This window comes from Chiloscyllium plagiosum, unplaced genomic scaffold (genome assembly GCF_037043375.1).
Source record: "Chiloscyllium plagiosum isolate Xiang-an unplaced genomic scaffold, Cpla_swu_hap1 HiC_scaffold_12, whole genome shotgun sequence".
Lineage (NCBI taxonomy): Eukaryota > Metazoa > Chordata > Chondrichthyes > Orectolobiformes > Hemiscylliidae > Chiloscyllium > Chiloscyllium plagiosum.
The window spans coordinates 2784961-2801302 of NW_028270150.1; the positions used below are offsets into that span (position 1 = coordinate 2784961).

At 43.8% G+C, this 16342-nt stretch overlaps 1 protein-coding gene across 4 annotated transcripts in view; it reads right to left on the bottom strand.

The window, feature by feature from the left end:
• Window positions 1–16342, bottom strand: part of LOC122555444 (homeobox protein PKNOX1) — a 114887-nt gene that overhangs the window by 45255 nt on the left and 53290 nt on the right. For all 4 annotated transcript variants that reach the window (XM_043701451.2, XM_043701450.2, XM_043701452.2 and 1 more), the window contains one exon: window positions 10855–11025. In XM_043701451.2, coding sequence (XP_043557386.1) covers window positions 10855–11025 — 171 coding nt within the window. The remainder of the gene's footprint in view (window positions 1–10854; window positions 11026–16342) is intronic.

A 16342-nucleotide genomic window follows, 5' to 3' on the forward strand; every position in this document is an offset into this window, starting at 1 on the left:
GCCCCAAGTCATGGTCCACATAGGCACCAATGACATAAGTAGGAAGAGAGATGGGGATTTAAGGCAGAAATTCAGGGAGCTAGGATGGAAGCTAGGATGGAAGCTTAGAGCTAGGACGAACAGAGTTGTTGTCTCTGGTTTGTTGTCCGTGCCATGTGCTAGTGAGGCAAGCAATAGTGAGAGAGAGGAGTTGAACAAGTGGCTACAGGGATGGTGCAGGAGGGAGGGTTTTGGATTCTTGGATAATTGGGGTTCTTTCTGGGGTAGGTGGGACCTCTACAAGCAGCTTGGTTTTCATCTGAACCAGAGGGATACCAATATCCTGGGGGGAGGAGATTCGCTAAGGCTATTGGGGTGGGTTTAAACTAATCCAGCTTGGGGATGGGAACCAAAATTGTAGTTCGATATAGAAAAGGTTGAGAGTAGGGAGGTCCAAAATCAAGTTTCAGGGACGCAAGATGGCACCGGCAAGCAAGAAGTTGGTTTGAAGTGTGTCTACTTCAACGCCAGGAGCATCCGGAATAAGGTGGATGAACTTGCAGCATGGGTTGGTACCTGGGACTTCGATGTTGTGGTCATTTCAGAGACATGGATAGAGCAGGTATAGGAATAGTTGTTGCAGGTTCCGGGATTTAGATGCTTCAGTAATAACAGAGAAGATGGTAAAAGAGGTGGGGGGATGGGGGGAGGTGTGGCAGGAAAGGAGAGGTCACCCTGTTGGGGCTTTTCTATAGGCCTCCGAATAGTTCCAGAGATGTAGAGGAAAGGATAGCAAAGCTGATTCTCGATAGGAGTGAGAGAGACAGGGTAGTTGTCATGGGGGACTTCAACTTTCTAAATATTGACTGGGAACACTGTAGTACGAGTACTATAGATGGGTCAGTCTTTGTCCAGTGTGTGCAGAAGGGCTTCCTGACACAGTATGTAGACAGGCCAACAAGGGGCGAAGCCACATTAGATTTGGTACTGGGTAATGAGCCCGGCCAGGTGTTAGACTTGGAAGTAGGTGAGCACTTTGGTAATCGCGATCACAATTCTGTTATGTTTACTTTAGTGTCAGAAAGGGATAGATGTATACCACTGGGCAAGAGTTACAGCTGGGGGAAAGGCAATTACGATGAGGCAAGATTTAGGAAGCATAGAATGGGGAAGGAAACTGCAGGGGATGGGCACATTCGAAATGTGGAGCTTGTTCAAGGAAAAGCTCCTGTGTATCCCAGATAAGTATGTACCTGTCAGGCAAGGAGGAAGCTGTAGAGCGCGGGAGCTGTGATTTACGAAGGAACTGGAATCTCTGGTCAAGAGGAAGAAGAAGGCTTATGTTAGGATGAGATGCGAAGGCTCAGTTAGTGCGCTTGAGGGTTACACGGTAGCCAGGAAAGTCCGAAAGAGAGAGCTCAGAAGAGCCAGGAGGAGACATGAGAAGTTGTTGGCGGATAGGATCAGGGTAAACCCTCAGGCTTTCTATAGGTATTTAAGGAATAAAAGAATGACGAGAGTAAGATTAGGGCCAATCAAGGATAGTAGTGGGAAATTGTGTGTGGAGTCAGAGGAGATAGGGGGAAGCACTTAATGAATATTTTTCGACAGTATTCACCCTAGAAAACGACAATGTTGCTGAGGAGAATACTGAGATACAGGCTACTAGACTAGGTCTGATTGAGGTTCACAAGGAAGAGGTATTAGAAATCCTGCAGAGTGTGAAAATAGATACGTCCCCTGGGCCGGATGGGATTTATCCTAGGATCCTCTGGGAAGCCAGGGAGGAGATTGCTGAGCCTTTGGCATTGATCTTTAAATCGTCATTGTCTACAGGAATAGTGCCAGAGGATAGCAAATGTAGTTCCCCTGTTCATGAAGGGGAGTAGAGACAACTCTGGTAATTATAGACCAGTGAGCCTTACTTCAGTTGTTGGTAAAGTGTTGGAAAAGGTTATAAGAGATAGGATTTATAATCATCGAGAAAAGAATAATTTGATTAGGGATAGTCAGCATGGTTTTGTGAAGGGTAGGTCGTGCCTCACAAACCTTATTGAGTTCTTTGAGAAGGTGACCAAACAGGTAGATGAGAGTAAACCGGTTGATGTGATGTATATGGATTTCAGCAAGGCGTTCGATAAGGTTCCCCACAGCAGGCTATTGTACAAAATGCGGAGGAATGGGATTGTGGGAGATATAGCAGTTTGGATCAGTAATTGGCTTGCTGAAAGAAGACAGAGGGTGGGGGTTGATGAGAAACGTTCATCCTGGAGTGCAGTTACTAGTGGTGTACCGCAAGGGTCGGTGTTGGGTCCACTGCTGTTCGTCATTTTTATAAACGACCTGGATGAGGGCGTAGAAGGGTGGGTTAGTAAATTTGCAGACAACACCAAGGTCGGTGGAGTTGTGGATAGTGACGAAGGATGTTGTAGGTTAGAGAGACATAGATAAGCTGCAGAGCTGGACTGAGAGGTGACAAATGGAATTTAATGCGACAAGTGTGAGGTGATTCACTTTGGTCGGAGTAATCGGAATGCGAAGTACTGGGCTAATGGTAAGATTCTTGGTAGTGTCGATGAGCAGAGAGATCTCGGTGTCCAGGTACACAGATCCTTGAAAGTTGCCACCCAGGTTGACAGGGTTGTTAAGAAGGCATACAGTGTTTTAGCTTTTATTAATAGAGGGATTGAGTTCCGGAACCAGGAGGTTATGCTGCAGCTGTACAAAACTCTGGCGCGGCCACACTTGGAGTATTGTGTACAGTTCTGGTCACCGCATTATAAGAAGGATGTGGAAGCTTTGGAAAGGATGCAGAGGAGATTTACTAGGATGTTGCCTGGTATGGAGGGGAGGTCTTACGAGGAAAGGCTGAGGGACTTGAGGTTATTTTTGTTGGAGAGAAGAAGGTTGAGAGGTGACTTAATAGAGACATATAAGATAATCAGAGGGTTAGATAGGGTGGACAGGGAGAGCCTTTTTCCAAGTATGGTGACGGCGAGCACGAGGGGGCATAGCTTTAAATTGAAGGGTGATAGATATAGGACGGATGTCAGAGGTAGTTTCTTTACTCAGAGAGTAGTAAGGGTATGGAATGCTTTGCCTGCAACGGTAGTAGATTTGCCAACTTTAAGTACATTTAAGTCATCATTAGACAAGCATATGGACGTACATGAAATAGTGTAGGTTAGATGGACTTCAAATTGGTATGACAGGTTGGCACAACACTGAGGGCCGAAGGGCCTGTACTGTGCTGTTATGTTCTATGTCATATTGCAGCTGTACAAAATACTGGTGTGGCTGCATTTGGGTATTGCATACAGTTTTGGTCACCGCATTAGGAAGTGGAAGCTTCAGAAAGGGTTCAGAGGTGATTTACTAGGATGTTGCCTGGTATGGAGGGAAGGTGTTATGAGGAAAGACTGAGGGAATTGATGCGGTTTTCATTAGAGAGAAGAAAGTTGAGAGGTGACTTAATTTAGACATATAAAATAATCAGAGGGTTAGATAGGGTGGACAGGGAGAGTCGTTTTCCTTGGCTGGTGATGGCTAACATGAGGGGACATAGCTTTAAATTGAGGGGTGATAGATATGGGACAGATGTCAGAGGTAGTTTCTTTACTCAGAGAGTAGTAGGGGAGTGGAACACCCTGTCTGCAGCAGTAGTAGACTCGCCAACTTTCAGGTAATTTAAATGGTTATTAGATAAACATATGGATGAAAATAGAATAGTGTAGGATTAGATAGGGTTCAGACTGGTTCCACAGGTCGGTGCAACACTGAGGGCTGAAAGGCCTGGATTGCGCTGTAAAGTTCTATGTTCGCCCTTATCAGATGGAACTAAATTCCATCTGCCATTCCTCTGCTGGATTTACCAGCTGATTAATATCAGCCTATAGCCTGAAATCATCCTCTTGTTATCAACAACAATTTTCATCTCATCTGCAAACATACTAATTACACCTGCTACATTCATATCCAAATCATTCACTTACGTAACAATCAGCATGGGCCCAGCACTGATTCCTGTGGTTCACCGCTGGTCACAAGCATCCAATCACAAAAACAACCCCCCACCATCACTTTTTGCCTCTTATTTGCAGCTAATTTCGGATCCAGCTGCCTACTTGACTTAGATCCCATGGGTTCCTTACAGGACTGACAGAGGCTGGAACACACTGCCAGAAGAGGTGGTGGAAGCAGACACATTGACGACATTTACGAGGCATCTGGATGGTTACATGAATAGGGAGGGAATAGAGGGATATGGACTGAACAAGGGCAAAAAGTTTGTTTTTGGTTTAGTCAGGGCATGATGATTGGCACAGGCTCAGAGGGCTGAAGGGCCTGTTCCTACACTGTACTTCTCTTTTATTTTTTGTTCTGTTTAGCACTCCTGTCGGTCTGCATTTGGAATATCGAGAGAAGGTTTGGTCCCATATCCAAGGAAGGATGTATAAGCATTGGATGAGTCCAGAGGAGTATGGTCCCAGGGATGAAGGGCTTATCATACAAGGCGCAGTTAAGGTCTTTGCATATAATTAGTCCCACTCCTGCTCCCTCACCAGAGCTCTGTACATTGTCCCTTTTAAATATTTATCTAATTCCCTATAAAAAGTTACTATTGAAGATATCTCCATCAAAGTTTGTGAGAAGATTTGTAGCTCGGGTGCTCGTTGTTGTGGTTCTGTTCACCGAGCTGGAAGTTTTTGTTGCAAACGTTTCGTCCCCTGGCTAGGCGACATCATCAGTGCTTGGGAACCTCCTGCGAAGCGCTTCTTTGATGTTTCCTCCGGTGTTTATAGTGGTCTGTCCCTGCCGCTTCCGGTTGTCAGTTTCAGCTGTCCGCTGTAGTGGTTGGTATATTGGGTCCAGGTCGATGTGTTTGTTGATGGAGTTTGTGGATGAATGCCATGCCTCTAGGAATTCCCTGGCTGTTCTCTGTCTGGCTTACCCTATGATAGTAGTGTTGTCCCAGTCGAATTCATGTTGCTTGTTGTCTGCGTGTGTGGCTACTAAGGATAGCTGGTCGTGTCGTTTCGTGGCTAGTTGATGTTCATGTATGCGGATTGTTAGCTGTCTTCCTGTTTGTCCTATATAGTGTTTTGTGCAGTCCTTGCATGGTATTTTGTACACTACATTAGTTTTGCTCATGTTGGGTATCGGGTCCTTCGTTCTGGTGAGTTGTTGTCTGAGTCTGGCTGTTGGTTTGTGTGCCGTTATGAGTCCTAGGGGTCGCAGTAGTCTGCCTATCAGTTCTGAGATGCTCCTGATGTATGGTAGTGTGGCTCGTCCTTTTGGTTGTGGTATGTCCTCGTTCCGTGGTCTTTCTCTTAGGCATCTGTTGATGAAGTTGCGCGGGTATCCGTTTTTGGCGAATACCTTGTATAGGTATTCGCCAATACAACAAGCAACATGAATTCGACTGGGACAACACTACTATCATAGGGCAAGCCAGACAGAGAACAGCCAGGGAATTCCTAGAGGTATGGCATTCATCCACAAACTCCATCAACAAACACATCGACCTGGACCCAATATACCAACCACTACAGTGGACAGCTGAAACTGACAACCGGAAGCGGCAGGGACAGACCACTATAAACACCGGAGGAAACATCAAAGAAGCGCTTCGCAGGAGGCTCCCAAGCACTGATGATGTCGCCTAGCCAGGGGACGAAACGTTTGCAACAAAAACTTCCAGCTCGGCGAACAGAACCACAACAATATCTCCATCATGTTTTTTTTAATCATGATAGTGAGTGTAAAGAAAATGTTTGTCTTCCTTCTCTTTTTTTATGACAATTAGGTTAAATCAATGTTCTCTGGTTATGAACCCGGTCAATGAAAACACAGCAATCCTTTTGCACTCTGTCAAACCAAGTCATTATTATTCTGAATAGTTCAACCATATCATCGCTTAATCATCTCTGCCGCAAAGAAAACAAGCCTTGTCTTTTTCATCTCTTTACATAACTGAAATACCTTACTTAAAGGCAAACCATGTTTGAAACCTTATCATATTTGATAGCTATAAGAGTGCCAGTTTAAAGAAAGAAATGGGTGGCTCAAAGATTAGTGCAGTGGAAGAGAGTTCCAGCATTGGAGAAAGACTGTAACACTGGGGTGGTCTACACCTGAACCTTGCTGGTGGCCAGTCTTCTGAAGAGCCACATAACTAGGGATGCAGACACGGCTTTAAACTAAATAGAAAAATTAAGGGATTAAATCTGGGAGATGTGGAAGATCAAAGAGTAGAGATGATGCAAGAGAGAAAGGTATTAATATGGAAAATGATAAATAAACCACAACAGATGTGTACTCTCTGTTCCTTCCAAAAAGAAAATCAATAGATAAGGCTTGAGGTTACAACCTAATACAAGATCTAAAGTAAAGGCGTGCACATAATATTCAAAACAAACCAGTCAAACTATTGGCGCAAAAAGAAATAAATCAGCATGATCTAATAGCCACTGCAGAGACATACATGTCTGCAGAATGCCATAGATTGGGATCTATATATTGAGGACACATGAAGTTAGGAAGTATAGGAAACCAGGAAAAGGTGGATGGGCAGCTCTGTTAATAAAGGATATTATTAGCCCAGTTGAGAGAGTCAGCGCAAGTTCAAGAAACTATGATGCGGTACTTTAAGGAGAGATGAGAAGTAATAAAGGCAAAGAAGTCATTTGTGGGAGAGCTTTACAGATGTCCTAACAATAGCCACATGATCAGATGAAGTATAAAGGAAGAAATATGAGAGCTTGTCAGAAAGTTATGGTGAGAATCATGGGGGCGTTTTAGACTAGAAAAATCAAATGGGCAAAGGTTGCATTTGATGAGGAGTTCAGAGAACGCTCTCAAGATAGTTTCTTAGAACAGCAAATGCTGCATCAAACAGAGAATCTAGCTAGAAATATAAAAACGGATAGTGAGAGTTTCTCAGAGTATTTAAAAAAGAAGAAAGTGAGCATTAATCCTGTAGAAATTGAGTGTGGAGAATTACCAACAGCAAATAAGCAGATGGTACATGAATTGAACAAGTATGTGCATGAGCCCCTACTATAATGGAAACAAGTAAAATCCCAGAAATACCTACAAATTAGGAAGTGGAAGTGGAAGAGGGTACTCAAGAAAATTACAAATACTAGGGAGGTGGTATGAACAAGTTATTAAAAACATTGTGGCAGGGCACTTAGAACAATTCAAGGTAATTTGGCAGAGTCAAGATGGTTCTGTGAAAGGGGAATCATGGGTTCAACCAAGTTATGGGAATTCTTTGAGGAAGGAATGTATGCTGTGGATAAGGGGAAACCATACTGGACTTTGATTTTCAGAAGACATTTCATAAGCTGCTACATCAAAAGTTACTGCAGAACTACAAGCTCATGGTGTAAAGGGCAGCATGTTGGCATGGACAGAAGATTGCTTCCTGTTAGCTGGCACAGGGTAAGCATAAATGGATGGTTCACTGGTTAGCAAATGTACTGGGTGATGTGGAAATATTTACAAATATTTACACCTTATGTAAATAACTTGGATGATGGAACTGAAGGCATAGCCGGCAGATTTGCTGATGATACAAAGATAGGTAGGAACATAAATTATCAAGGAGATACAGAACAGAACAGGGGGCTGAGAGATAAATAAGGATGGTGACATGGTTGGCGGGGCTGTGTTAAATGATGTCAGTGGGGACGGACCCCCACCCCAAACATTTCTGATAAAGGGCTTATGCTCGAAACATCGAGTCTCCTGCTCCTCGGATGCTGCCTGACCTGCTGTGCTTTTCCAGCATCACACTTTTCAACTCTTCATATCCCTGCATATTCATATGCTTATCCAAAAGTCCCTTAAACGCCCCTAATGTATCTGTTTCCACCACCACTCCTGGCAGCGCATTCCAGACTCCTACCACATTCTTTGCAAAAAACTTGCTATTTGCATCACCTTCGAACTTTCCCCCTCTTACCTTAAATTCATGTCCTAATTTTAGACATTTCAGCTTTGGAAAAAGATTCTGACCATCAACCTTATCTTATAATTTTATAAACTTCTTTCAAATCTCCCCTCAGCCTCCGCCGCTCCAGAGAAAGCAACCCTAGTTTTTCTAGCCTCTCCTTATGGCTTGTATCCTCGAATCCAGGCAGCATCCTGGTGAACCTCTCCAAAGCCTCCACATCTTTCCTGTGATAGGGCCACTCAGAATTGAACTCAATACTCTAAGTGTGGCCTAATCAAAATCTTATAAAGCTGCAATATGACATCTTGACTCTTGTACTCAATTCCCCAAACAATAAAAGCAAGCATGTCATACACCCTCTTCACCAGGCAGAAGTAGGCACTGCAGATGCTGGAGATTAGAGTCAAGATTAGAGTGGTGCTGGAAAAGCACAGCAGGTCAGGCAGCATCCGAGGAGCTGAAAAATCGACATTTCCGGCAAAAGTCCTTCATCAGGAATGGATGCTGCCCATAACATCAATTTTCCTGCTCCTCGGATGGTGCCTGACCTGCTGTGCTTTTCCAGCATCACTGTAAAGTTGACCCCCCACCATCTTCACCACCCTATTGACTTGCATGGCCACTTGCTTCTGGCTATGAACTTGAACTCCAAAATCCCTCTGTACATCAATGCTGTTCATGGTCCTGCCATTAACTGTGTACTTTTCCTTAACATTTGATCTCCCAAACTGCAGCATCTCACACTTTACCATACATCTTAATCTTCTGGATGAGCCTACCATAAGGAACCTTGTCAAAAGCCTTACTAAAATCAATGAAAACAACGTGAACTGCTCTATCCTAAACAATCATCCTAGTCACCTCCTCAAACAAGTCAATCAAGTTAGTAAGACATAACCTGCCCTGCACAAAGCCATACTGATTATCCCTAAACTAGGTCAGGTTTTTCCAAATGCACGTAAATCCTATCCCTAAGAATTCTCCCCAAAAGCTTCCCAATCACTGATGAGAGACTCACTGGTCTATAGTTTCCTGAAAGGATATAGATAGGCTAAGTGAGTGGGTAAAGATCTAGTAAACAGAGTACAAGATTGAGATTGTCTATTTTGGCAGGAAAAGTACAAACAGCATATTAGTCATAGAGACATACAGTATGGAAACAGACCCTTCGGTCCAACTCGTCCATACCAACCAGATATCTTAAATAAATCTAGTCCCAATTGCCAGCATTTGGCACATTTCCCTCTAAACTCTACCTATTCCTGTAGCCATCCAGACACCTTTTACATGTTGTAATCGTACTAGCCTCACCACTACCTCTGTCAGCTCATTCCATGCATGCAACACCCTCTGCGTGAAAACGTTGCCTCTTAGGTTCCTTTTATATCTGTCCCCTCTAACCTTAAACCTGTGCCCTCCAGTTTTCGACTCCCCCATTCTGGGGAAAAGACCTTGCCTATTAACCCTATATATGCCCCTCATTATTTTGTAAACCTGTACAAGGTCACCCTTCACCCTCCAACGCTCCAGGGGACATAGCCCCAGCCTATTCAGCCTTTTCCTATAGCTCCAACCCTGGCAACATCCTTGTAAACCTTTTCTGAACACTTTCAAGTTTCACAACATTCTTCCTGTAGGAGGGAGACCAGAATTGCATGCAATATCCCAAAAATTGCTGAACCCAATGTCTTGTATACAGCCACAACTCCTATAGCCAAAGCTCTGACCAATAAGGGAAAGCATACCAAACACCTTCTTCACGATCCTTTCTACCTGCAACTCCACTTTCAATGAACAATGAACCTGCACTCCAAGGTCTCTTTGTTCAGCAGTACTCCCCAGGACCGTACCATTAAATGTACAAGTAATGCCCTGATTTGCCTTTCCAAAATGCAGCACCTCACATTTATCTAAATTAAACTCCATCTGCCACTCCTCAGCCCACTGGCCCATCTGATCAAGATATCATTGTACTCTGAGGTAACCTTCTTCACATATTATAAAAATGGTGAGAATTGCAGAGCTCTGAGATGCAGTGTGATCCTGGTGGCCTATGGCATGAATTGTAAAAGGCCAGGAAAAAGGTGCAACAAATAAGCAGAACGCTAATACAATGCTAACATTTAATGCAAGGGAAATAAATACAAAAGTAGGGATGTTATATTTCAATTATTCAGGGCACTGGTGAGACCACAGCTAGAATACTGTCTTCAGCATTAGCCTCTTTATTTAAAGAATTATGTAAATGTGCTGAAAGCAGTTCAAAGGAGGTTTACCAGATTAATACCTAGAATGGGTGGATTGTCTTCTGATGAAAGATTCAACAGACCAGGGTTATATCTGTTACAGTTGAGGAAAGAGCCTGCTTGATTAAAATATTCTACATCTTGAGAGGTCTTGACAGGCTAGATGTGGAGATGATATTTCCATCTGTGGTCACTGTCTAAAGGTAAGACGTCACTCATATAAGATAGAAATGAGAACATTTTTCTCATGGAGGGTAGTGAATCTTTGAAATGCTCTTCCACAAAAAATGCTGGAAGCAGTGTCTTTAAATATTTTTATGGCAGAGATGGATAGATTTCTGACAAGCAAGAGATGAAAGGTCTTCAGGGATCTGCAGGAAGTTGGAGTAATCAGATCAGCTGTGATCTTATTGAATGGCAAGATACATGCAAAGGCCTGAGTGACCTACTCCTGCTCCTGATTCATTGTTTGTATGCCTAGTCCCCAAAGTTTAATATTGTCTGCTTCAGTTAAAGATCCTGCAGTAGTAACAGCAATTTTCTGGATAATCATTTCCTTAATCAATGATAAATGAAACATTGGCAAAATGTAAGATCTTAAGATAAGTTCCCAATGGTGGATTGTACATGGGGAGAGAGACAGTTTATAGAGGAGACACCATTCATTACCTGTGTTTGAACAGATGCATAAGGACCTCCTGGATCACTGCTTAATAGGTTTTCGCTGTTCATTTTGGTTTTCAGACAAGCAATGTAACGGTTACAAAAATCTTTGCAGAGATCATTAACTTTTTCCAACTCCAACAGATGAATACGTAACACTTGGATTGCTTTCACCATCTGTACAGTGTGAAAAGGAAAGATGAAATAAATAGCAGGAAGCACAATAAATCGGAGCCAGTCATAATTTATGTAAAAGTCTGTGAATACTTTCTAATTGGGACAAAATTAAATATCAGCTGCAATATTTACAAAATCTTCCAAGAAACTGCCTTCATATTTAGATTGCAGACAACCTACTTCTATGAAGCAATTACTGTCATTAACTCCTTATTACATCTCTCAGGTGGAATGTTTTAAAACCAAAACTCCCAAATTGAAAGAGAATGGACAGATATTTGTTTTGAAAAAGGGTATCAGTAGTCATGGTGGCTCAGTGGTTAGCACTGCTGCCTCATAGCACCAGGGACCCGGGTTCGACTTCAGCCTTGGGCAACTGTCTGTGTGGAGTTTGCGCATTCTCCCCATGTCTGTTTGAGTTTCCTCCTGGTGCTCCGGTTTCCTTCCACAATCCAACGATGTACAGGTGAGGTGAATTGGCCATGCTAAAATGCCCATATTGTTCAGGGATGTGTGCATTAGTCAGGGGTAAATATACGATAACACAGTAGAAGAATGCGTCTGGGTAGATTACTCTTCGGCGTGTCAGTGTAGACTTGGTGGGCCAAAGGCCTGTTTCCACACTGTAGGGATTTTATGATTCTAGTCACTGAAGAGGATTCTATTAGATCTGTGATTAAGAGTAAATAGAGAAAGGTTGTTTCCACTTTTGAAGATCTTCTAAAAAGGGTAATGAACTTTAATGCAGATTAGAAATGTAAAGAGGAGGTGAGAATGAATGTCTTCATGCAAAGTCATCAGAATATATAATTCACCCTGAAACTGACTCAAAAGTTCTGATTATTGAAGAAATTGTGCACTAATTAAAAATGTAAATTAAATGTACAATCATTCTTATCTATTCCAGTCATTATTTATGTCAGTGAGGAGTCAGTGTAATAAAGAATAAAAGAGAAGTACAGGACAGGAACAGGCCCTTTGGCCCTCCAAGCCTGTGCCAATCATCATGCCCTGACTAAACTTAAAACCAAGCCTTCTGCCCTTATCTGGTTCGTTTCCCCCTATTCCCTCCCTATTCATGTAATCATTCTGATGCCTCTTAAATGTAGTCAACGTGCCTGCTTCTACCACCTTTTCTGGCAGTGCTTTCCAGGCTCCTACCACTCCCTGCATGAAAAGCTTCCCTTGTACAACTCCCTTAAACATCCCCCCCCAGCTCTCACCTTGAACCTGTGTCCCCTTGTAACTGAAACTTCAACCCTGGGAAAAAACCTCTGACTATCCATTCTACCTATTCCTCCAATAATTTTGTAGATCTCTATCAGGTCTCCTCTCAGCCATCATCTTTCCAGTGAAAACAAGCCTAGTCTTTTAAACCTTTCTTCAGCCATTGCCCTCAAGACCAGGCAATATCCTGGTGAACCTCCCTGCACTCTCTCCAAAGCTTCCACTTCCTGCTGGTAGTGTGGTGGACCAAAACTGCATACAATACTCTCAAAGTGGCCTAACAAGGATTTTATACAGCTGCACAGCTGCAACATGGCTTGCCAACTCTTGTACTCCATCCCCCCGGCCGATGAAGGTCATATACCTTCTTAATGATAATGTCACTAGTCTAATAAACAGATGCCCTGGCTAATATTCTGGGGACTAGGGTCTTCCATATTCAATAACAAGAGTGGCTCAGTAGCACCGCTAGAAGAGAATAAGACCACAGATATATAAACAGAATTAGGCCATTCAGCCCATCGAGTCTGCTCTGCCGTTCGATCATGGCTGATGTTTCTCGCCTCGTTCTCTTGTTTGTTCCCCTTACCAACCATGAACCTATCTGTCTTAATTTTAAATACACTCAGTGACTTGGCATCCACAGCCCTCTACAGCAATATGTCCCACAGATTCATTACCTTCTGTTGAAGAAATTCCTCCTCATCTCAGTTCTAAAGGGTCATCCCTTCGCTGAGGCTGTGCTCTCAAGTCCTTGTCTCTCCTAGTGGTGGAAACATCTTCTCCACATCCACTCTAACCAGGCCTGTTGATATTCTGTAAGTTTCAATAAGATCCTCCCCTCCTCCTTCTAAACTTCACCAAATACATCACCGAAACTAAATGAAGACACTACTGCCTGAACTGGCAGAGTCCTAAAAGACATAACTGCCAGACTGGGTCCAACAAAAGGGAACAGCATAATTAACCTCATCTCATGAATGTAATTGTTGAATGCTTCGGTCTCTGATCGTATCAGGAGGAGAACCCACTGCACACTTCTTGTGGAAATGAAGCCACATATTCAAATTGAGGATACTCTGTGAGGCACCATCACTACCACTGTGAAAAATGATACAGATTCAAATAGGCCGAGCAACCCAAAAAAGTTCAATCATGAAGTGCTGTGGGCCAGCAGTAGCAGGACTGTACTCCAACACAATCTACAACCTCATGGCCCAGTATTTACCCCACTCACATGCCAGGAGCAGTATCAGATATTTCTAAAAATATTACCCATCCCTAATTGCCCAAAGGGCAGTTAAGAGTCAACCACATTGTTGTGGGTCTGGAGTCATATATAGGCCAGAGCAGGCCAGGTTAGTGAATTAGATGGATTTTTTTCAACAATCAACAATAGATTTGTGGTGATCATTAGACTCTAATCCAGATTTGTACAGAATTCAAATTCTATCATCTGCCATAGTGGGATTTGAACCCAGGCCCAGAACATTACTGGGTTTCTAGATGAACAGCCCTCGCGATCATATCACCGGCCACAGCCAGAAGGTCTATCCACTCAAGGATGTGTTTCCTGCTGAGAGATGGTAAGGCCTGCAGATGCTAGAAAGTCAGAGTCGATAAAGTATGCAGCTGGAAAAAGCACAGCAGGTCAGGCAGCATCAGAGAAGTAAGGACAGTTGACGTTTCAGGTTGGGACAGAAGAAACATGAGCATGTTTCTAATAAGCACAAGCCCTAATGATGGGTGCTGAACTGAAACATCGACTCTCCTGCTCCTCTGATGCTACTTGATTTGCTGTGCTTTTTCCAGCTCCACATTTTACCAACTCTAGGTTTCCATTAGTGGTTCATCCCAACCAAGCCTGTGCTGTACTGGGGCAGCAAGATCTCTGAGAGGCTCACACTCCTCAGGGATATAATTGCAGAAGGCCTTTGACGAGATTCCGCACACCTACCTGAGGGACATATTCTCCAAAACTGGCTTTGGCAAAGGAATGTGCAATTGGATCCAACTGTTGTACGCCAACATTGTTTGCGCAGTTTCAATCAATGGGTAGGAATTACAAAGCTTCCCGATCAGATTTGGAATCAAGCCGGCTGCCCTCTCTCGCACCTAGTTGGTGTATTGTATAGACCGTTTGCTGAGTCCATCAGGAAGGATGCAATCCTGAGATGGGTGACTATTCCAAACAGTGGCGGGCCAGCAGGTAAAAGCCTCCTTATACATGGATAATGTTGCCGTATTCTGCTTCGATCTGCTGTCAATGCACAGACTCATGAGCATGTGTGACCAGTTCAAACTGGCTTCAAGAATCAAAGTAAATCGAGGCAAGAGCAAGGCCAAGTTCTTTGGGAACTGAACTACCGGCGGTGGGGGTGGGGTGAGGGTTGAAGAAGAAGAGGAGAATGTACCCAATGCCACCCTCATCCTGATGACTACCTTTGTGAGAGTCAGGTCCTAGGAATGCAAACACCAAGTATTACTATGTACTGAGGTTCTCTCTGTTCCTGGTATTGCAAAGGATGGATCTGACGTCAGGGCTGCAGAATGCTCCAAGTAGTTGGGCTGTTCCATATCATCTGCTCTTCCTGGAGAACTTTGCAAAGAAAAACACCTTTGACCCGAAGTCCATCAGGCAGTGGTCAGTGCTTAGTGTCTTTGTGATCCTGTGTGAAAAGGAGACAGTGGATCTGCCAGGTTGTTTCCTGAGGAGACTGTCAAAATCATTTGGCAGAATTCTCATCACTAAAACTTTCCAACAAGCATCAAGGCATAACTTGTCTGGTGATGAGAAGGGCACTGCCTGTTCGATCCTTCATGTATACCTGGACTCTCTGCACCATCGCATGGTCGTGGCTTTGGTGAGGGGGCTGCGGTATGGTCATACATTGCCTTCTGGAATATGCCTTTGCAAAAGCAGTCTGGGAGGTGAGATGCAGTGGTTTTAGTCATAACTTATCTCGAACAGCTCTGTGATGCAGGACTCTGTGCTCCCCAGTCTGTTCCCCGGGACACACATCAAGACAAACACTGACTGCACCTGAAGGACCATTAACTAATTGAAGACGTTCTTTGGTCTGCCCGAAGCTTGTTAATTTTCCAATGCAAAGAGTTGACCTCAACCAAGTGTTACTGGCTGGCATTTCCAAGGTCCAGGACTATCCCTGAGGGATGCACTAAAGCTGCCGTCAAGGTGCAATGGGGAAAGACCACTGTTTCAAGATCTTTCTGTTGAAATATAATGAGGGTCTGTTCAGTCATCAGATCCTCTTGATACGTCAATGTTAGTAAAGTGTGAACTACAGTTGTAGCAGCGGTGCGAGCGAGGAGCTGACTGGGAGAGGTCCAATTGTGCTCTGGGAAAGTGAGTGAACTGATATATTTGGACAGTAGCTGAACCCAAGACGCTACACGTGTAGGTTCTCTCACCAGTCCTCCTCCTCTAACCAAAAAGAGACTCTGTGATGTGTTGATAAGGTAAAGTTTTCGATTTTGTTTTAACCAAGTGATTGGTAAAAACTTCTCAGAAGATCTCAGGTCCACGTTGTGCTCCTCTTGCTCAATGTGAGAGCTCAGGGACACTGATGTCTCTGACTCCTTCACGTACAGGGAATGTATCCAGCTGCAGCTCCTGTTAAACCGCATGATGGCTCTGGAGCTGCGGATGGACTCACTGTGGAGCATCCGCTATGCTGAGGATGTCATGGATAGCACATTTAGTGAATTGGTCACACTGCAGATTAGGATTGCTGAGGGAGAAAGGGAATGGGTGATCTAAAGGCAGAGAAAGAGCAGGAAGGCAGTGCAAATGTCCCCTGTGGTCATCTCTCTCCAAAACAGGTATATCATTTTGGATACTGTTGGGGGAGATGGCTCACCAGAGGGACACAGTAGTAGCCAGGTTCATGGCACCATGGCTGGCTCTGCTGTACAGAAGGGCAGGAAAAAGAGTGGAAGGGTTATAGTCATAGGGGATTCAATTGTAAAGGGAGTAGATAGGTCATTCTGTGATCAAAAATGAAACTTGGAATGGTATGTTATCTCCCAGGTGCTCAGGTCAGGGATGTCTCAGATCAGCTGCAGGACA